Source organism: Ruditapes philippinarum, unplaced genomic scaffold (assembly GCF_026571515.1).
Source record: "Ruditapes philippinarum isolate M1 unplaced genomic scaffold, ASM2657151v2 ctg3155_1_1_1_1, whole genome shotgun sequence".
Taxonomy (NCBI): domain Eukaryota; kingdom Metazoa; phylum Mollusca; class Bivalvia; order Venerida; family Veneridae; genus Ruditapes; species Ruditapes philippinarum.
In genome coordinates, this window is record NW_026856764.1 from 11,430 (window position 1) to 35,543 (window position 24,114).

At 31.3% G+C, this 24,114-nt stretch overlaps 3 protein-coding genes across 3 annotated transcripts in view; all 3 read right to left on the reverse strand.

Moving 5' to 3' along the window:
• Window positions 1-15,205: 15,205 nt before the first annotated feature.
• LOC132747640 (uncharacterized) lies at window positions 15,206-17,861 on the reverse strand. Its single transcript, XM_060737077.1, has one exon. It carries the CDS (start codon window positions 17,828-17,830, stop codon window positions 16,157-16,159), a length of 1,674 nt encoding a protein of 557 aa, XP_060593060.1. The 5' UTR covers window positions 17,831-17,861; the 3' UTR covers window positions 15,206-16,156.
• LOC132747638 (uncharacterized) lies at window positions 17,846-20,488 on the reverse strand (the record flags this gene model as incomplete). Its single annotated transcript, XM_060737075.1, has 2 exons — window positions 18,649-20,488; window positions 17,846-17,949 (listed from the first exon to the last, which is right to left on the reverse strand). Coding segments are annotated over exons 1-2 (1,089 nt in total), but the record flags the coding sequence as incomplete, so codon positions are not given.
• A 3,539-nt stretch (window positions 20,489-24,027) lies between these two features.
• The window catches only part of LOC132747639 (uncharacterized), a 36,285-nt gene continuing 36,198 nt past the window's right edge, over window positions 24,028-24,114 (reverse strand). The window contains exon 7 of the mRNA XM_060737076.1: window positions 24,028-24,099. Within this exon, the coding sequence (XP_060593059.1) occupies window positions 24,041-24,099 (59 nt within the window). The 3' untranslated portion in view covers window positions 24,028-24,040. The remainder of the gene's footprint in view (window positions 24,100-24,114) is intronic.

Sequence of the window (24,114 nt, forward strand, 5' to 3'; positions counted from 1 at the left end):
ACTTAGACAAGCTAAACAAATATACTTACTAAAATATCCTATGTATTTTAAAAGATAAATCTTTAAAGTAAAAACTGAATAAATAATAGGTTTCATTTATTGAAATAAAGGTAACGAAATTCAATAATGCGTACCTTGATCACAGGAAGGACTTTGCCAATTAGTGTCACATAATCCAACATAACATTCACCAGTTGTACTTTTGCAGTTTGTGTTATTTTGACAATGACATGTTGATGAACAATTTAGACCAAATGCACGATAGTCACAGGCTAGTGAATGAAAAGGAATTAAGATGTTATTGCATGGAACTGGGACTGAATATTTACATTTTGAAAATCGAAACATTGACAAATACAGCGTATAATACTCGGAATGATAAAAGCTATAAATTCTATAAATTGAAGGCATCGGTAAATGTGAGCTACATTCCATGACTCTAGGGGGAGCTACAAAGGAAAACTAGAAAAATAGGTTTCGATAATGTAACTGTAATATTGATTTTCTTACGACCTGCAAGTTCATCCAAAAGTTGTTTTAGATATTCGGTAGGATTTAAATAACGTAATACTTAATACTTTATAACACATAAATATGCCTATATATACCTACCATCCTCACAAGACTCTCCCTTCCACCCTGCCGAGCAGTCTGGTGAATGGCATTTGCCTGTCACTTGGTTACACCCATTATTGTCTAAACAATGACAACTACGCAAACATCCATTTCCAAAGCTACCTACATCACATTCTAAAACATAAAAATATCGCTGAAGGATACTGAAACCCTCTCCGGACCTATATCTTCGGCAATGCATTTCAATGAAAATCTAGCAATTAAAAAATGGAAGTTTTTTTGGTCGAGATTTACGTCTAACTAACACAGTTTTAATAAAACGTTTTATAATTACATACAACCAAGATCTTACAAAGTTTGCATACAAATCAGGCTTGCTAATCCCTTGTCCTTAAACTGTTTAACGAGAAAAGTAGGAGGTGTTGCACACAGAAGTAATTGTTTACGCCCGCCCGCCGACATACCTTAATCTAATAACCGGTTTTTGGTTTCGGAGAACCTGGTTAAAAACAAAACCTTATGATTTAGAAACTTATCTTCAGAGTTCCTACGAATCAGAGTTAAAATGTTGACTTGTCTTGAATAATGGCAAAGAAAAAGTTCAATAGCCCCATATTTATTGTAAACGTAAGTCATGATAGTGTTTACATATGAATAAATTACCTTCCTCGTATAACATAAATTCACACAATGTCATTATACCCAATGGCAATTCTACAGAAAAATATCGTGTGATTATTGGATTAAGCTGTTTTATAAAATGTTGTTTGTCCGTTATATTTGGAACTTGGTAAACAAGGACCCTTTTAGATGCGACATTCGGCGACATAGATTCGTTTCCGGTATAAACTCGTGCATGTTCCAACTGCCATGGATTTCCTATCGAAGAGAAATGTATTATAAATATCATGCAATATTGTAAGGGATTGTGAGTAATTATCGAATAATTTACTTTTTAATTTTTGTGATGAAAAACATACACGTAATTTAAAAAATGAAAACAAATTATGTTGCAATTTGAATATGAATTTTGTAAATTTCTTTGACAAACAACGCATATTGCTAAGTAATTGCTGAACACTAATGTTGTCAGTCCTTTCATCAAAATGGTCGGCCAGAAATGCCTACATTGTGTCAAAAATTTAAATGCATTTAATTTCATACACATGTACAAGTTTTTACAATTTTACATCTAACACAAACAATTTGTTTTATTATGTTGTCTTTTTGTCCAGATTTTAGTACAGTTAGTGAAACGTGCAATGTAAGTGTTCATAAGACGTTTTGGTATTTGTTATCTTTGTGAATTTAGATTTTCTAAATCATTTCTTGCAGTGTGACTGAAATTTAAAGAAAGTTCCTGTCTTTCTTGCCAGATTACAGAACTAAAAGAATATTACGATTGGCCAATTGAGACATTCTAGTTAATTTTCATTAACAAACCAAGCGAGACTTGAGTTTCTTTATATAAAAAAAAAGTTTTATCATTTAATACCAAACATAAATTTAGTACCATTTCTTTTAATCCAATGTCATTTTGACTTTGTCTGCTATATTTGGTACTCAACATGTCTCAGAATATGAAAAAGAGGCTCTAAGCTACATAGAATATTAGATGATAAAGTTGGTAAAGGAAGTCACAATACAGTACTTTTAGCTGTTAAGCTGTAATTTACTTCAAGCAGTGTCGAGCAAATAACTCTTTGTCGTTTTATTTTTTCAAAATGCATACAGAAAATGCCCCTTTTTTACATGTGAATGAATATGACACTCCAGCTTATTTTGTACATACATATACCAGGTTTAATTAAGGATTGTGTTTTAGAATTTCTAAAGTTAAAATGTTTTGTGGAATGTATGTTTCCTACAACGACTGCTCACTGTGGAATAAGCTACTACAAGATGTGAAGAATTCGACCAATCGGGATTATTTTAAGGTTTCTGTATTAAAACTCTTTAACTAGAGTATGAAAACCGTTTCCATGTTGTGATATTTTTATATATTCTTGTTTATATAGCTTAATTGCCCATATATGTTGTATTCTCGTTTCCTTGATTGCCAAAATGTATTTTACAGAAATCTTGTACTGTGCTAGGACATGTAATTATACAATCTTGATCACAACGGAAACAAGTGAATATGACTCACTTTTTGTCCTTGGTATATGAATTCATGGTACATTTCTGTTCTGTTTTATTAATAACTTTGGGGTATTTGATATCTTTTATAAATAATAATGTCTTTCATAATGAGTATAATTGTACTGTGAAATAGTTTTTCTTCTTATCACTTGTATTAAAATTTAATTTGAAGTCACAATTAGTTTTTTTATTAATATGCTTTCTTGTTGTCTGAATTATTAGAGTAATTATGTGATATTGTGTCTCATTTTATAAAATTCAATGCATTTATATACGGAAATAAATAAGTTTTAAAATTATTATGTCAAAATCGGTTTCAATACAACTACATGTATACCCTTAAAATGAGTTTTATAATTTATACTATTTCCTGAATCTTCTGCACGTCCAAATATCTGCAAAGCGCCTATCAAATATTTGCTCCTTAGATCAATTTGCCACCACGACGGGGAGATTCCATCGGTTACACTGCAGCATTTACATGTATCAACTGAGTAGTTCCGTAACCCGTCTATTGCTTTACTTGAGTCAACATCGTGTCTATTATAGTAAGGAAATGTACTCGACTGAGTTGTGGTCACGTCTGCTCTTATACGTTCTATAAGATTTGAATCTGGAAATATTGCAAAACAATTAACTAACAATTCTTACTGTACTACAGTACAACGTTACTATACAGTCTTTTATTATTTCCTACATTTTTAAACAAATCAAAGCTGTATTCCGTTTATCTACTTATAAATTGGCGTAATTCCATGCTCTCAGATAAAGTAACGAAAGAATTTAGCTTCACTAATTGCAACCAAATCATAATTGAAATTGACATACACTTTATTATTTCAGTATTGAACCTACCACCTCTTTTAACTGTTAAAAAATATATCGTTCTGTATAAAAATATACACATTATCGATAAATGCATAAACGTTTTTAGACAATGTATGTATAGGTGGGAAATCATATTGAATTGTGAGAAAACTACTAAACAATACCTTTTATAGTTTAGATTAATTGTTAAATTCAATTTTACATTTTAAACATGTTAAGCAATATTGTATAGTGAAGTACTAATATTACATTTTTTGTTTTACGGTGCACCAACACAAATTAGGCTATATGGCGCAGAAACAGGAAAGATGATTTTGGCTAACTTTGGGTGTTACACACTTAGGGTGTTACAAACACCTGGGGTCAGTTAAGAAAAGGCGAAACTCAATCAGCTGATTTAAAAGAATTATTTATGAGGACAAATATTGATCCAGTAACATAAAAACATGCATTTATTTAAACAGAAAAAAGTCCTATCATTTTCCTATTAACCAAGTTTTTTCTTTCTTTTATAAACTTTTCGACTTAGTTAATGCAAAAGTAATTCATATAAACAGCATAATTTATTTTTATCAATAAAATATAATTATTTAGAAACTATAATGGAAAGTTACCTAAAATACAAGCAATGTTAGTTATATTAATAAAAATCAGCAGGACACAGTGACGTGCGATCATTGTTAGATCTGATCCCCTGAAAATAGAAAACCAGTATCATAATAACTTTCAAATACAGTTGTTGCCAATAATAGGGATATAGTTCTAAATTGACTAGCATAATATCATTTTAGTAAAGGAGTCAAAGGCAAAACGTAAAAAAGCTATACAAAAGTATAATTCTGTCAATCAAATAACCAAATTTACATAGATAAATCTTAAAAGACAAAAAAATATAATGAAATTTAGAATGTTATTTATTGTTTGATTCTTTCATCATATATATATTAAAAATAAAAAAACTAATGAAATTTAGAATGTAAATTATTGTTTGAGCATATGCATAATACATATTCATTATCCCCCATGTCATTCTAATATACATAGATAAATTTTATAATGTCTTGTGTATAATCTAAATGAAATCTGATAGAAAAAATATTTTATTGCAAAACTCGTTTTTATTGCAAAACAGGTTGTAATCAAATTGCAAAAAATATCACGTCAACGCAACGAGTTATGCAATAAAATTATTGCAAAACTCGTTTTTATTGCAAAACTGGTTGTAACAAAGCTTTTTATAACGTTTTGATATCTAACGCTACCATCTAGCATGTATTAAAATTATAAACAATTTTTAGTTATTAACTTGTAGCAAGGTTATCCCATCTTATTTCTGTTCCACTGCCTGCGCGTATAGACGTTCATGTTGATAGGCATATTGTAAACACACAAACACAGATACTATTACTTTAAATTAACGTCAGCTCCCTTTTAATTTTAGAAGTTATAAATGATGTATATGCTTGCCTACTTTTCCGGTGGAGAGGGTAAACAAATCTAAACACAAACACCAGCACACACGCACACACGCACACACACACACCAGCACACACACGCACACACACATACACAGATGTTACTTACCCGAACATACAAAGACTGAGCACTGCTGAGGTTTTCTGGTGAAATCAAATATCCACTACAGGCAGAGTTGAACGCAAAGCACAACATTAACTTACCGCAATTGTATTTAAACATCAGCAATTATAGCTAGTTTTTTTTTAAAAAAAAAGCTGTTTAGAAAAATGCCTCTCCTGAACAATAATATATCAATCCAAATATCCTTTTATCAGTTTAAAAAAAACAACAAGAAAATATCTAGAATAAATGTACATATCCGATCTGTAAATTCATTGTTTTCCATACAGGAAGTTGAGTGTGATAAACTATATCGCGAAATGATATATAAATTGATTACGTATCATTTTAGTTCTATTTTAATGTAGTTAAAATTGCAATATAAACAGGATAAATCAAATTTACACTAACATTTATAGATTGTACCATACCTTCTTACGAGTTGCTTAAAGATTAATTCTTTGTCTTGACAGCTGTCTGTTATGTTATTAGGTATGATTCGTTTACCCTGGGCCTCTCATAATAACACTCTATTTAGTTTTGCTCATAGTTTTCTGCTGCCATATATTCCGTATTTGTTTTATTTTCAAACAGTATTTCAAATACCGTTCTTCATTTTACTTTATTTTAGATAATACTTTTCTTATAAATAAATGTATCAGCTTTAGTTTCGTGTCCAGACAGGGACTTTCAATTCTTTCATGTAAGGAAGCTATCCAGCTAGTTTTCGGAACGTCGTTAGGTTCTACTCAGGTGCCCGTTCAATCCTGAAAAAATGCACGGAAGGATACCTGAGATATTCTTCCAAAGTCGCCGTATGCCCTATACAGTGTTAGTGCGACGTAAAATCCAACCAAAATATATTTATGAATGATGAATGTTTGCTTTAGCTTGTGATAAAGCAGGCGTCTTGGATGATGTTACTTGCACGTACTACTGTCGTCCATAAGTAGGCTCAATCAAAAATTGAGGTTTCAACATCGCCAACCTGGCCGAATGGGACAACCTTCAAGGTTTCCTTACATGCTAAATTATATTTAATATTTTTTATAAAAGATCTCATTATTTATATGTAATACAACTATTCATTAATGACTTTATATTATGTCGCTGGTAAGATTTGCGGGTATTGGTTATTTCAAAGTAAAACAATTTTTTTATATATTTCTTCAATCATGACAAGCTGGAGCTAAAACTATTAGCTTTGTTTTCATTTAATATACTGCTTAGTGTTAAATATCATTATCCAAATATTACGTGCACACATAGAAATAGAATAATGTGATAATGAAGAGAAAGTTATATATCAATATATAACTGTACGAAAGACCCGTCGGGACATTTCAACTTCATGCATTCCCGATTTCTTAATTTTACAGATTTCTTAATTTTAACGTCGTGAATTTACAATTTTATATTCGTTAATTCCCGATTTTATCTTCACGATTTCACAGTTACAACTTCACGAAGATGAAATCGGGAATTAATGAAGTTGAAATGTCCCCACCGATCTTTCATTTTAATTTTAACATTTAAATGCACTTACTTCCTGATAACAAAATGTATGTTTAAGCTTAAGGCAATTAAGCATCAACCTGATACACTTGAAACACTTTTAAAACTAGTAACATGTCTCCTGCCGAGTAATTTAAAAACATTTCAAACATTTTAAATGCTTTAGTTTGATTGTTAATGAAGTTTTAAATCAAAGAGTGTTTGTGTGTTGATTATTTCATACATCTTAGGACAAGTGTATGTGTGAGTGGGTACGTTTTCGTGTATGTTAAGGGGTGCGTTGAATCAATTTGATTCTATTTGATTGATAAAGAAACTGTGGATAACAATATGTGCTATTAATCAAAATACTCTTGTTAAAAATATCTCAAGCGAGAGCTACGTTCACGGAATGAAACCCACTACAACATTCAGGACAAACAAAAGGCACCAAGCAAAGCTCCGAAAAAAAAAACAAGCGTGTACATATTAAATGAGGTGCAGGTACAAATGAAAGACATGGTGTAGTGTAACAATAATGATTTAATGATTACCGTACACGATTGTACTACATTAAATTGTGGTTGCAATATTTAGCAGCAATGGTAGCTACGACATTTAGCAGCAAGTAAGACATTTAGCGGCATTGCGACATATAACGGTGCCAGAATGATTTAAGGTTATTTCACTAAAGGAATGCAATATTACATATGTTCAATGAAAACTTTAATATCTTGTACTTTCATTAATTTTCAAAGCAGTGTTTGAATTTCCCCTTGCTGGTAAATGTATATAATAATATCATTGAGAAATGAGCCTCCTGTGATTTCGTTTGGAAACAAATGTTTACATTTTGTACATTCAAAGCGTTTTAAACCAAACATGCGTTAAATCTTTTTGGTGAAAATCACTTAAGATATTTTACATAATGTGTAATCAAATGAAATATGCTTTCATTAATACTGATTTGCCGGATTACATAAAGTGCAGTAGTATTCTGGCATTAAGAAATAAGTTTAACGAAAGAACAATACGTTTCTATTAATAAATACTTGTTTTCCTTATCGTGACAAAAGCAACAACAAAAATGTTAAGGTTAACTTTGAAATCAATGTGCATTGTTTATCAATCAACAATTAACCAGCAAGTAAAGAAAAAATACTTAGAGTTTTTAAACGAGTTTATATCCGCAAAACGTCATTTCATAAGCTATTGTAATCATGATTCCGTGAGTCTGCTATATTTAAAATAAGGCAAGTGTGGATTAAATTTTGTCGACGTGGGTATATGCAGAAATATTGCAGTCAAGGCCATGTTGGTTGGCCTAAAATTCTTCCACTTAGTGTTTTATTCCCGCTTTATCTACAACGTTTATCAAGGAGCAGGCTTTAGTACAGCTTCATATCTATAATACATATTTGCATGATTTGAACTTAGAGGAGTTACCCGACATAGTAAGATATTAGTATTCCGGATTGGAATGTCTTTCATCATTATAATATATCTTAAAGCTGAACTTTTTTTACTTTCCTGGCAGCAGGAGATATCTTTTCTATGTAAACTTAGAAACGTTAACTGTTGCGTAACATGGACAAATTTAAATGAATCGGGTGTCATCATAAATATGTTTATAACAATCGTTTTATAGTGATAATATAAGCGTTTTATATTTTGATGCGTCTTTCATGCGTCTTAAACGTGTTATTAAAGTTATATTAAACGCTCATTTAAATAGCATGTTCCTTAAAAGCAAGCATTAATACGGAAGCGTGTTGGTGCCATTTCATAAAGTTCTATAAAAAGATAGATTCTAATTAGGATTTAGGAGAAACAAAAGCCTAATAATGAGTTTAAAACTCCTACGTAGGACTTTCAAATCCCTACGTAGGTGATAAAATCAAACCTAATTTGGAGTTTAAAACTCCTACTTAGGACTTAATAACTCCTTTGTGTAAATATGATAACTCCTACGTATGAGATAAAAAAAACTTAAAACTCCTAAGTAGGACTTAATAATTCCTCCGTAGGAATTTGAAAACTCCTACGTAGGATATACAATAGCCTAATTAGAAGTTTAAAACACCTACGTAGGTGTTATATAAAATAAGGGCACTTCTTCGTTCTACGTTAACCAAATTTCTTGCAATACAAACAGCTACGAAGGCGTTTTAACAGGGAAAACATGTATTAACGGATATGTGCTACTTAACATAGATATCATTTTGTTCTAAGATGTAAAGTATATAAAGAATTACGAACTTAATGCAACGAACGTTATTTTTATGTTCTTACTTAATATTAAACATTGTATACACATTGTTTTGCCCATCCGAGACTGCTGCCCATCTGTATAGAGATTTTCGAAAAGGCAGCATATAGAATATGTTCAAAAAGGGTTATGAAATAAGAATTAGTTCCTTGACGACTATTGTTACTGTAGTTCATCTGACATATATCTAAATGCGAAGAATTGTTACAGTCAAAATATAAAATTAATGCAATTTAATCAATCTATTCAAATACATTAACTCGGGTTATAACATTTGAAACGATTCTATACAAAACATTTTATAATGTTTGCATTATACGGGTGCTTACTAGGAACTTTGAGTATATATGCAATTTGAAAATAATCTAGGTGATTTTGGTTAATACAGAATTTATTTTAGTTCAATTGTGTAGGAAGCTATAAGCGTATAGAAACACTTTCAAATCTGTTCCTGAAACCAATCAGTTCTGAGCAATGAGTGTAAAGCTTCTTGCTCAAGGAAACAACGACTTGACCCTGACGGGGTTTGACCTAATGCGGCTAGCGATCATTAGATTACTAGTCCGACGCGTTAACCACTCGGCCATGCCGTCGCATCAACTAATCTAGGTGTTTTGTTACAGATCTAGAAGAGTGGATTTTTGTGCCATGATTTTTTTCTTCTTGTTGAAATATTGTTTTTTTTTTCCTATGTTATATTTAAATAATATACAAATATATGAATTAATCCCATGATATAGACTCGTAAGGCAATAGTTTATCTAAATTATTATATTTTCATTTTCTGTGGAATATTGAAAATATATCTGCTCATTTCATGCAGTATGTGGTTACAATGTAATTTGATGTTGTTTATTATTATATACTTATAAATGAAATATTGAGAACTATTAAAGAAAAAACAAGCGCATTTTATTTTTTTGTAATTTCACTTAAAAAATTTATTTTTCAATGCAGTGAAACTTTTTTTCCGGTATTTTCACTAGTGTCTTGCTAGCCAACTTTTTCCTAAATTCACCAAACCACAAAATTTAAGGTGAAGTCTTTCAAACTTTATGTAAAACGAAATAGAAAAATGTATGTCGAAATAAACAGAAAATTCAAGCACAGGATTCATTTTCATATATTTCATATTTCACTCGTGGCGTTATTTTCATATTATTCAATGAAAATAAATCCTGCATTTTAGAAAAAAAGAATAACCTCTATATATATTGTAGCAATATACATGTATTTCATCCGTTAACAAAACTCAAGAAGCAACATTTTAACAATTTGAAAACAAAATATTTTACGAACCTTTTAGGTATGTGTCTTTCAGAGTAGGTTAGATGAACGTGAAATCTTATTCTAATTTGTAATTATGATGCATGTTAAATCTTAATTTACAAACCAGACATTAAAGTTCTAAAATAAAGATTACTGGCAAATCTACGGCCTTTAGATCAAACAGAAATGACATTATCAATTGATCATATGGAACTTACGGAAGTAACGATTGTTGTATTGAAACCATACAATCTACAAAAATTATTTAATTATGATTATTCTTTCTAGGAAACCGCTAGGTTGGAAATTCTTGGAACAGGATATTATGTGAACAGGAAATGTCACATAAAATAGAGAAAGTAAACCAGTCCATGCATTTTTCGCATAAAAATTCTTATGTTGTATTACAGAGTCAAATAAGGTTTATTACGGAAACTACGATAGTATATTGCTTTGTAAAATTCTTTTTAACCCCGCACGTCCTGTAAAAATTGTTAAGTGGCAGTTACATGGAAGAAAAGAGTATCATGAAATGTTTGAAGTTATTAATGCTTCCCTTATCTGATATTCGGTGTCCATCTGTAGACATTGGAAACATGCATAGAATATCATTACTATCATTAAAACATAACTGCCAAATGACATAATGTAAGCACGCTGAAAACGTTTCGAAAACGGACGGTAAAAACGAGTAACGAAACGGGAAAATGCCGAATCAGAGGGATACTATAATGCTTATCTGTTGTAAAGTTACCCCTTACCACTGTTAAAACATTGATTGACAAGCTATTCACTGCATTGGAAAATTAAATTTTCCCCTTTGTGTTAGTTACGCCCTAATTGTGACTAAGACAGCAATTTGTATCGGAATCCAATGTTTTCAGATATTGAGATTGGGGAAATGAACTTAGTTATTGTACAAATAAGTTTATACGAAATAAGCACGTATTAGTCGAGCAATGAATACACTTTATTTAGCAGACCAAACAATACGACACAAGAAATTATTGCTCAATAAATTCAAGCTTATATTTGTATGAGAATGTTTAGAAAATACGAAATAACTTGAAATAAGTTACTAATTCGGAAGCAATAATGTCAACAAAATGACATAAAATTGCAGACTCGGTTTGATTTAGACTGCCTATGCCTATGAATTATGCGACATCTCTCACGACCCCAAGTACCGGCATGAGCGGTATTTGATCTTCAACACTAAATGTGCTGGAATCAATGATCCCGAAGGACCATATTTGTAAGGCGTGAACATTCAAAAACATCGTCTGTTCTGGGTCTGTTTGGAATCTGGATTATCTGGAACGTGACCGCCACGAATCAGAATAGATTTGTAACATAATAAGCATTTATCAGTAAAATTCTGGTGTTCTTGACATGTCTCATAGACATGTTTGATTAAAACCGGAAAATTGTCCAAGTTGGTTTCTTTTGAACGATTCAGTTATGAAGTACGTGACAGGTTGAACTAGCTAGAGCATATTTACCATGAGCTGTCTTGAATTTTTCTTTTCAATAAATACAACAATGCTTGCTTATCCAAAACGTCTTTCTTTAAGCTGATATAATTTATTCCGTTAAATAATTTTGATATACTTCTTTGATATGAGCCATAGCATGTTGTATTATCGTGTTTGATTAAAGCTTAAGCATATAGAATACATTTTTTGAAATATATTGTAATAACTTGTCAAGGAAACAATAAATTATTCAAGAGCATGCAGTTTAATAATATTTTTGTTATCTTTTGAGCTGCAAATGTCGACTGGTTCCGTTGCACATATATTATTTATAAGCAGAAAACTTCCGCATGATTTGATATTCATTATGAAATAAATACTAACGGGCAAACGTTATTATAAGATTACTAAGTCCAAGTGGCCGTTCAAGGAATGCACTGTTAACAAAAATACATATTAATTATTATGTAAAATGATAAAATGCTGCTTAATGGTAGTGGATTTGAGATCAGATTAAATAATTTTATTGTAAATTATAGTAAATTTATATAACACAGTCACTGTAAATTTTATGAAAATATTCAATATCGCTTTGAAATCGGCAAGAATGACTACACTGAGAGGGGTGTTCTGCTAATGTGTTCTGCTGGTAACAATTGACGATATAGTGTTTCATCAAGTATTATTCATTGACGTATCGATTTAACAACGGTAACGTTTACTCAATTGATTCCATTTGTGTTGTTCTTATCAAACCTGGTTTGTAAGATTATTGTTATGTTATCTATTTATTATGCTCAAATTTGATGTTTGAAAAAAGAAGATAATTACTTTACAGTCACTTTTAACGTCTTTTAAATGCACACATAGAAATATAGTGCGTTTGGAACTCTACACACTAAGGTACATGTAATCACAGTGTGATAACATGGTGACATTAAGTTTAAAAGAATAGACCATATTAATTGGACAAGTAATATCGTATGCAGCTTCTAAAACATAGTTTATACATTCACTTAATAATAGTCATAGACATGTTAAATAATATCTAAGACTTTTATCTATTAGACGTATTCAGAAATAATTAAATAGCTTAAAATAAATTCTGCAATAAAAGTATTTTAAGTTGATTAAAATTTTGAAGCGAATTCTTATCATTCCATTTTCCGTTCAGTAACAAAAACCTTCTCTGTCGTAACATAACATTCCTTATAATATGTTTTAATTTTTCGTCTCTTCCCCTTCCAATAGATTTAACGCCGGCTTTGACGTTTGACGTACGCCACGATTCAAATACTTGTCATGGTATTTATGAGATATTTGTGTTGTTTTTTGTTATTGTTCTATGTAAATTTGTGAAAATGTTTCCTTAATATGGGTATAAAATATCATAGTCGTATTTTTTTTATTTAGCTTTTAAACAATCTTGTCAAAGAATATCGGGACAACCTAAGTAATACATCAATTAAGTGGAATATATATATGCTATGACAATAACAGGAATAGTCATTGACATAATACCCCCACAGTTAAAAAGATAAAAGTTGCCAAATGTTCTGTCAGTACATATCAATCCTAAGGCAATGAGACATCACCTCGAGGAGGAAGTTGTTATTTTTCCCTAAGAAAGTGCCCATTTGTTCATATTATGTATAAATGTACCTGATTACCAAACAAAATGCACAATACAAGAACTCGTTATATGCATGAAACGAAAATACTCTGACCTCATTTATATTAAATTTGGCTGTTCAAAGGTAAAAACTAGTCATTTTGTAATGCATTTTACCAAAATAATTTTGTCACCGAAACAAAATAAAGCTTAATGAAGTCTCAAAAAGCATATTTTTTCCAATTAGATTTAACTATCGTTGTGGCAAACATATTAGTCATATATATGATTTAATATGTTATATTTTGCTAAATATATTAAATTACTATAAAAAAAAACACAGCAAATTATTATGGAACATTCAGTTAAATAATATATTGCCATTACTTAGCTGCTAATCTTGTCTAGTTTAATTGCAAAAATATCATTTATGAGAAGCCTACAAAATGATTTTTGCATTCTTTAATATCAGGCATAGGCCCTGGGCCAGTGTGAAATTTGCGTTGAAGATGTGCTAAATTGACCTCTTTACACACCAATCTTCCTAATATACTATATTCCAATTAAAAATTCCAATTTCAAAAACAGTCCATAATATGCTATATAGTTATAGACAAGGTCAGTAACGAGCGCGTAACGCTATGGGACGTCTCTCGGCAAACTTGTGGAACATTAGAAAACTGCATTTTACAAATATTAGCGCTTGTACAAACGTTTCTACGCTCCAGACATTTAAAGTATTGAATATGCAATTGATTTACCCTACAAATCAAGTTGAATTTCCACTTATGGTTGCACAACGCCGATTTGTTTCGTTTTTTTCTACTTTTCGTTCGCTTTCACCGACATATTGCCGAAAAAGGGGGAAAACTCCGTACAACCGTCACTATCCGGGCTCGGTAGGTATTAAACTACTATATTGTCATCGCTAATCGCGGGTTCGTCTGCATTAAACGCGCCAAATTATGATTTAGAGTGAAACATTAATAAACCAAAAATGTCAGCGATTGAGTGGTAAGTAAATTATTTTCTTACAGCTTGTTATGTCAATATAACTTTATTTACCTATTGTTGGTACGGTTTTTTCAAACTCGGACTATTTTGAACCTGATGACAGTTTTCCGTCACTTACCGTACAAGGGGCAAAGACGAAGGATTAGGGGTTATAATTTCTATAAATATTCTTTATTAAAATTTGCAATATGTGATATATGATAACTCGACTACGACATTTCCTAATCCCTTCGAAAACATGTTACGCAACTCCATAGACAGGCAATCAAATGCATTATAGAAGACGCGGACTTCGAACGGTTCGCGCACTTATATAGGAGAGTGTAAGGAGTAGATAGATATGTTTATATAACGCATGTATTAAAAAACTGAAAAAACAATTACATGTAAGTAATAATTATTATATATCCCCTCAGTTCTAAGTGCTATTTCCTTTTTATTTATTATTTCCAGTTTTATTTTGGGAGCTGGTCATTTTGTAACCTGTCCATTTACTGATCTCACCACACTGGTCGATTCATAACCATTCATTTAATTCGTAACTATTGCTTGATCATTTCGTCAACTACTAAAATCTGTAATAGTTTATTACAATAGAGTTATCAAAGATTGTACATAATGAATATATCTGTATCTGAAATAGATATGGATTCAGGCAGATCATTTACCAAATAATGGACTTTCTTTATAGTTTTCTAACGCGGATCCTATGGATATACTTTTTTATACTTACTATATTGTACGGCAATCATAGTAATTTCAATTCATTATTGTATTCGTGTCCTAAAATCTCCTACTGGTTTGAAATATTTTAATAAATTTACCCTATTCTCTTTCGACATTTTCCCCTAAGGAATTCAGTATGATACAGGAGTAAATATACATTTCTATCTCCTTTTTTGGCCGAATTGTGTTTTATTGAAATATCTATTTAAAAATCCAGATTACTTCGTAAAAATCTTTTTATTATTTTAGACTTATACTTGCCATACATTATGATAGTTCTTGTGAGATTTTCTCAATACAGAACTTGAAATTATAGGCATATATGCGCGTTTGTTTTTGTACGTGATATATTTCTCTTGTGAACACTGACAGGTTTTGAAAATAACAACTTTGGAGTGGCTCAAATGTATATTAAATCTTTAACGTTAAATAGAACAATGCCCTTGACATATCTGAATGACTCTTGATTTTCACTCAAAACTGTTAAAACAGCATTAAATATCTGGCAAAAAAATCATACAAAATGACATATGAGAGATGCAATCGTTTTACTATAATGTAAATATTGTAGCACTGTAACACAAAAAACATACAAAACCTATTTATAAGACATTTTCATGAAGCGTAACTTTCAGTCAATTCAATGTCCAATGAAAATAAATAATGACTGTCATGTCTCAATAGCTTCATTATATATATTTTATATATAATTGAAAGTAAGTGACTAACCATGAAATGTAACAATTTTCTACAGACTCTTCATCAATATTAAGTAAGTGACACACTGATTTTAAAATAAAAATGAGAATAAAGAAAGTGGATCATGTTGTGGCTTTGGCAACACTCTTTCACCATCTTAACTGAAATTAAAACATGAAGCTACAAAATGACATATAGCCGTTATTTATTAAGCAAAACTGTGTAAAAGATTGTTAGCTATTTAAAACAAACACACATATTTCCACTATTTTCTTTATATAGTGCTTGTTTTGATGTTTCCCTGTTTGGCGTGTCTTGTGAAATACACTGCACAACTAAAGTGTAAATGTAACATCGGATAGGCCCTAGTCATGTAAAATCAGAACATCTGATATTTCATCGTTTGATCAGTTTATAATGAAATAAGTACACTGACAAATGTTCTCTTTCTAAACAAGTTTATATATAAACGTTTCATGAACACTCCTTGCAGAAGAAATCAGCCGTTGCAAAATGATCCCATTTCTTTTTTGATCTAAGACCTGCACAATTTCTGTGTATCCATGCTAAACAAGCATTACATTGGATCCATTCAACTCCTTCCCTTCCTCTTTTTTGACATTTTTTACACAATCCATCATCTTCATCTGAGGAGTTTTCAGATGGCAAATTAACATCAAGGGAGTCTGACAAGTGTTCACCAACATATTCTGTGGATTCACATACAGCTCCAGGCACATTCATCGATGAAAGTTGTTCCTCTTGACGAGATGTTCCAGGCCTCTCTTCATTCATAGTATTCTCTGTTCCTGTAATTCTACCAAGGCTAGAGTGAGTCCTTTCAAAAGAATCTTGCTCATCGAGATTATGTGTAGATTCTTGAACTGGTTCCTTGGAAGATGTTGCTTGTTGAACATCTTGGGTAGAGATGATACTTGGATATTTCATACTGTTACATGTAACAACTGCCTCTTGCAAAAGCTTAATGCAATCCGACTTTGAGACAGTACGAATAAACTTGATGTCATAAGCTTTTAAAAGCTTTTGTATCTCAGGTTTTTTAAATGTCGCAAAAACATCGACTTTGCTTAACACCAGTCCCTTCAGCAAGGCATGTGACATTTCTTTTCCTTCGGTCAAGTCTTTCTCGATTGTTTGGAAAGAAACATTTGTAATAGACTGTGATTCTTTTTTTTTCTTTTTAACTTGGACTTGTTTTCTGTGCTCCATCGTTTTAGAAACTGAATACGACTGCAAAATGTCCCGTCTGAACTGGTTGAACACAACTTTAAGAAAAAGTTTCAATATTTCTTGAAACAGTTCCAAAATATACGTTGAAGGTATATCATCATGAGTTTCAAAAAACAACGAGTTCATAATCTTCCTGCTCTTTACAACGGATTCAAACTCTCTTTGAAGATCAGTAGATGTGAGTAATTTCGATAAGACGAATTTGTGTAGATCTTCACCATGGCGTTGAAAATTTTCAAATGTTAAAAGAGATAAAATGAAATCACATAAATGTTCAAAAAAGTCAAACAACTCATCTGGAATGTGAACTAAGCCTTTGCTGAGATTTTGCTTTTCTGATATGTCCAACAGCGTTTCTGGCTTACAGCTTGATTTTTTCAGAAAATACTCCTCCTCGCGTAAACTGTTCAAAATACTGATTTTATCTGAAGCCTCGTCAAACTCTGTCTGCTTTAAAATGTTTAAGCTGTACATTCGAGACTGTTGCAGAGTTAGATACTTCTTTCTTATCTGATGAATACAGTAACCACCGACGTATCTTATTCTTCCTTTCGAAGCTTCCGTGGTTGTTCGTTTGGCAAGTTCATGTGATTTAACCTCTGTTGGGTAAAGGTCTGCCTTTTCCTTAAGTAGATATTTTCTTATAGCCATTGTTATTTTGTAGCATATATGGGAATGGGCTTTATCAAATTTGTTGTACTTCTGAAAAAGTGTCGTGCATGCAAGCTTATGACTATCACTTGTTTCGACAGCTGTAGCCTTTCTATAAAATTCAGTGATATCCTCTGCCTTCACCGGAACAGGTTCCTTTATTTTCATGCATTCAATAACATCTCTATGTGAGTGAAATATCTTTTTGCAGAAGTCAGTTATCTGCACTTGGTCTCCATTTATCATTTCATGAACAAGTTTGTTACATTCGATTTGTTGAGGTTTATGAATTGTTACTGCATATGCAAGTTTCAAAGGGATCTGGTGTCTCGTTGCAACAATTCTGTTCTCAGCAGGACTAAAAACTGCAAGGTTGTAATTAAGATAAATGGATCATTCTTTATGTACAAACAAATAACTTAAATGTACAAATAAAATGATTAATTGAATGTAGCTTTTAAAGCAACACACGGCATGCAAAAGTTTTCTTTGCACCTTGCTTTATAAACATTAATAGACATTGATTTGATTGACGTCTTATTTGATCACCTATCTGGCAGTACGATTACTTTGTATGTATACTTACATTTCACCTAAAACATTTTGACATGCAAAAAGGGATATATGTTTACAAACAAAAACATGTATATTTTTTAAACTAATCACAATAAAAAAAAATATCTAACCGAAAGTACTTTGTTGACGTTTTTTCTGTACTTTAAACATTAATTCTTTTACAAAGTTTTTGTTATGTCAGTTCCATATGTAGTTATAGCATTTGAGAAAGAAACTAGAATACTGTCCGATTTTAATCGAATAGTTTTAATAAATTATGTGAAAATACATTTATATTAAATTAATCGGACATTTTTATCATATCTTATCCAAATTCTATTTAACTATTCTATAGATATGTCTTTTCTTTCAATCGATTATCTATGTCGTCAAACCCCTTTCGAGGACGTTGACATTTTGCGAAAAATATCAAAAAAAATAATATATATATATATATATTAGTGATGTAAATTAGTTGTTCATCTTTTAAAAAACATTTTTTTTCTTACCAGTGAAATTAACAGGATCAATTTTAGTCGTCACATTAATTGCTGGGAAATGTACGACTGGTGTTTCCCCGTCAAAAGATACGACTTTTCCCTGAAGTCCGTTTACTAAAGTGTTACTTAAATTACGTAGAAGTATAACTGGTGCTGATTCTTTCAACCAAAGTGTTGACTGTACATTCATTCGACTTAAATTTCCTCTGTACCTTGCATCAATCACTTCATCTTTAGATTTATAAGTCATTACATTTCCATGTTCTTTAAGGAGTTGTTTTCTGTTATACAAATCCACAAGATAATTGTTTGAAAATAGTTTTATTGATACACCCGTTATTGGCCTTTCAAGGCGTTTCATATACTCGTTGGTCTGTTCATTTACATCCCCCGTAGACACTTCCCTGATGATACGTATAAAGTCAATATCTTGTTGCCTAACAACTTCTTCCAGGATAATTTTGTGTTTTAATACAGTTTGAAATACCTTACTTTTGAAACAAAATTCTCCATTGTCATTGTATAAATTGTTCTGGACGGGCGGAAGCTGAAAAAAATCTCCACTCACTATTAGTTGCATACCTCCAAATAACTGGCTACTGTTTTTCACGGAGCAAACACTTGCCAGCTGCTCAAAGATGTTCTTACTCAACATTGAGATTTCGTCTATAATCAAGACATCTGTTGCTTCAATCCGTCGCAACGTTAGCTCAAACTCTGGAGAGGTTTTAATCAAATTTTGCAGTTCAGACGCAGTGTATCGCCCATCTTGTAAACCAGCCCACCTATGCACAGTTTGTGCTTGACCACTAAAATTAGAGCATGATATTCCTGTACTGCAAGTAATTTGCACATTTTTACCTTTCCTTTTGAGTTCCTCAAAAATTCGATTCAGTAAAAATGTTTTACCTGTACCCGGAGAGCCTAGGACAGCTAAATTGTGACCATCTATGGCCATCTTTAAGGCAATTTTCTGTTTTTCATTCAAAACCATTTTGCTTGGACTTACAAAGTTTCAAGTTACTTAATGTATTTATACTTCACTAAAAACAAACTTATACCAAAGAAATCTGAAATTCACCACTCATGACATAAACACCTACGCAAATATCTGGAAAAACTATTTGTTTCTGGAATAAAAATCCTTTCACAGTGCGTTTTTTCTGTTTGCAAAAGGCGGCTTATTTTTCAAGGGATGTAATTTCGGAAATTTTTCCTACATAGGTGTATATGATAACTAATTATCAGCAAAGTCCATGTAAAAAATTGTACATGAAATAATAAATAGTCACAGTTTAGTGCGACGACAATTTACTTACATTAATTCATTCATTTTTATTTATTAAGTTTTTTTTTGACATGTAGCATAAATTATTTGCTAACGTTACTTAATTTGATACATAAAATATAGTAGTTTAATACCTACCGAGCCCGGATAGTGACGGTTGTACGGAGTTTTCCCCCTTTTTCGGCAATATGTCGGTGAAAGCGAACGAAAAGTAGAAAAAACGAAACAAATCGGCGTTGTGCAACCATAAGTGGAAATTCAACTTGATTTGTAGGGTAAATCAATTGCATATTCAATACTTTAAATGTCTGGAGCGTAGAAACGTTTGTACAAGCGCTAATATTTGTAAAATGCAGTTTTCTAATGTTCCACAAGTTTGCCGAGAGACGTCCCATAGCGTTACGCGCTCGTTACTGACCTTGTCTATAACTATATAGCATATTATGGACTGTTTTTGAAATTGGAATTTTTAATTGGAATATAGTATATTAGGAAGATTGGTGTGTAAAGAGGTCAATTTAGCACATCTTCAACGCAAATTTCACACTGGCCCAGGGCCTATGATATCAGGTAGACATAAGTTCTGTCAGGCTTTTTGATCTAGATTATTCAATTCATACGACTACACTGCGAAATCAAATGTTGGTTAATTAATTACTGATAAAAATAAAAACTTATGCATTTAATTAAATAAGAAATAATAATTGACTAAAAAATATAAAGATGTCACTTTGATTATAACAAAACATTTAATTTCTTTTATGCATGGGGATTTGATTTCTATTGCATATCAAACAGGAATCTCTACGGTTTATAATAATGTTAGAATGCTTGTTTAATTCTTATTAGTTAAACATGTCACGTGCCTTAAATAATATCTTAACGCGGGTCTTTTATGAATGAATTGCATGTAAAATATGTTAAAAATGTGAATAAGAAAACATGCAAAATGAAAATTTTAGTTTTTGTTATTTCTTTCCAAATTATGATTCACATGTTACATACCAAATCCTCGCCAGAGTCTCGCTACTGTTGTCGAAATTTACCATTGAGCTAGATATTCCGTCTATACCGGTGGCCAAGACAGGATTCTTATACCGGGGTAATATTACGTGCTTTAACTAATTGCAAATCCATAAGTGACAAAAATATTAAAATTAAAGCTAAAGAAAATCAGTTTTCGCAATTGTCTTCCAAAAATTATTCATGATTGCTTCTGATGCAAGATTTACAACTAGGTATATGGCTTAATAAGTTTGTATCTCTATAGGAGCAGTACCAGATGAATACTCCATCTCCTTACAAAAGAGTAGAATCTTGCTCGTGTAAGAATCTCCAAACAATTGTTGAAACAGTACCCTTAATACAACAATCAATGTTTCGCAAAAATCATCACTGGCGATGAGAGTTGGGTTTTCTTTTTATGAGCCCAAGCAAAAGATGCATAACAAAATATGGGTTACCTCAAGGAAGTCAAAGGATTTTCATTGCAAAACGCACCATGAGTGTCAAAAAAGGTGATGCGTGTATTCAAGGTCCTGCTATTAAAATTGCCCTACTAAAGGGTAAATCTGTTATTGCAAATATTTTCAAAGTCATGTGATGTCAGGTTGTTGCATAACAATGCTGTGTCACACAAAGCGGCCATAGTACACAGGAAAAGGCTGCCCAGCTTCCTTCCCCTTGTGACTTATTTCCGAGGCTCAAAAAACACCTGTGGGAATAAAATGTCAAACGCGAATAAATTTGGTTCTGCTATTTTTCTAGTGTCTGAGCAGAAAACCTCGAAAATATTATTAAATCACATTCAAAAATTGGATTATAAGACAAAAAATTTGTATATCACATGGTGGTGAGTATTTTGAAGTATTGAGATAATGATTTGGCACTGTTTGTGAAACATTTCTGAAAATTGACCCAGTTGCATTCATTTTTGAACACCCGAAATGTTTCGATACTTAGTGTGAGACCATATCTTCCTTTGTAGACTGAATAAAATCTTTTTTGTCAATCATGATAATCACCATGTATTAAGATATGATACAATATGTCATAGAAGAAGCATATTGTAGTTTAGTTTATACACATTAATGCACATTTATTTAAGTTTGATTGAGCTTATTGAAACACAATCGAATCCGTTCTTGGAAACAACCAGTCCTTGGAGATAAAGGTAAAGTTACTTGCTAAGAGAATATGTCTTGCCCCAACCACGCGGTACGAACTTAGATTACTAATCCGACGCGTTACCCAATCGGCCTCGCCGAGACTCTTATTTTAAAAACATCTAAACGCATGATAATTGATTTATTAGATACATGTTAGTCACTTATTGCAGATGAGAATGGTCATTTGCCAGAATGGAACCGAATTCAACATACCCTTACATGATTTATGTCCTTTAATAATAGAAAAATTGAATAGTAAACTTTTTAATACTTTGTGAGGGAAACTATGTCAAAAATGTACGACAATAATTATAATAATGCTACTTACATTTTATATTGACATTTCATTTACTTATCATATTCACTTCAATCTATATTCTAGAATGAACCTTCTGTAACATAAACTTTCCCAGACGGATAAATATCAAATTTACGTTTCTGTTTCAATCTAAGTAAATGCATCTTGAATAAACTGCAATATATCTAATCGCTTATTCTGATATCGACATATTTCAGCTTTTAATTAACTTTGATTGGGAGAGTAGAAGAACAAACAAATAAGGGTAAGAGCTTAAAGAGTTATAAGGCATCCGGGCAATACATCCAAAGACAGCACAATATACGAGGGTCATTCATAAGGTTTCCGGACTGGAATCATAGTTTGTTAAAAAATCTTAATATATACTCAACATCAGTAATTCCGTGTCATCATTTAGTTCACGGTAATGTCATACTTCCATATGACCAGTTTCAAACTATGTCAGAATTGATATAATATATTCATACACCTTAACAACAAAGTGTTTGTGCACAATATTTTAAATCTCTAAATTTTTACGTAAAACAGAACAACATTTTACAAATTTCTGCAAAAAGCTACAATAGTCCATACAATCTTTGCCTGTGTTGGAAACAATCATCATTTTCTAAATGTTCTTGTTTGTTAAAAAAAAAAGTTTTGAGTCACAAAGTAAAAATAGTTTTGATATTTAAAATTGGTAAGTTAAAAATTGTTTATTATGCATTCGTACAACTATGGTACTAGTGACGTCAGATTAATTATTGTTACATTAGTGGCAATGTTTAATAAAAGAAATACAAAAAAGAAAAAAAAAACATCATAACAAGAGTAATAGGACATACAATTTCATTTTAGTGGGGAGCTCCATAGCTTTTGTAATGAGATATTGTCAACGTAATATTAACATCAATTAAACAGTTTTTTCTACTATGCTCACCATTAAAAACAATATTTTAATCACAAAAAATAATAAAATATATGAAATTCTCACTGAAAATATCTGATTTGAATAAAAGTTAAAATAACGTATGTAGGAGAAACTGCTTCCCTATAACAGATAACCGTTTTCTATAAAAACTTAATGATATTATTTTTTCAAATGTTTACCACATATAGTGTGTAGAATTTTAAACCTTACATATATATCTACTTTGTATAAAGTCTACATGTTTTTTTTTATATTTGTAAAGATACTTTGTGGCAATTATCAATATGTTCTGATATGAAATTTGAGCATAGTATATCTTAAGAAATTATTATTGGAAATATTTTAAAACGTTTTATATTACAGTGACTTTAATTTTCAGGATCTATAAAAAATGGCCCTTGTACATTCAAATATACAGCAAAAACCTTGAAAATAAGAGTGGTATATAAAATTATAAAAAACATTTTTAAAACTATACATATATTGATGTGAGTGATTACTCGAAAGGCGAATTTTATCTAAGTACTTGGCTGTGTCTGTGTAGTTATGTTTATATGATGACAAGATCAAAACTTGCTAGAAAGGCGTCATTTATCTACGCACATTTTATCACTTTTATAGAAAACTGACAAGACATTTAGGGAAACTGATATATGATATAATAATAGAGCGATGCACTTTTTCTTCACAATGTTTTTTGTAAGTAAGAAAGTATATCACAAATTTGTTGTGATAGCATTTTCATAGCCTGTGGTATCTGCTTGGCTGTTGTTGCCTGTAAGAAAGAGAA

Excerpts from the sequence above, each read along its gene's own strand:
- LOC132747640 (XM_060737077.1), bottom strand. The coding sequence starts at position 17,830 with ATGATAAATGGAGACCAAGTGCAGATAACTGACTTCTGCAAAAAGATA.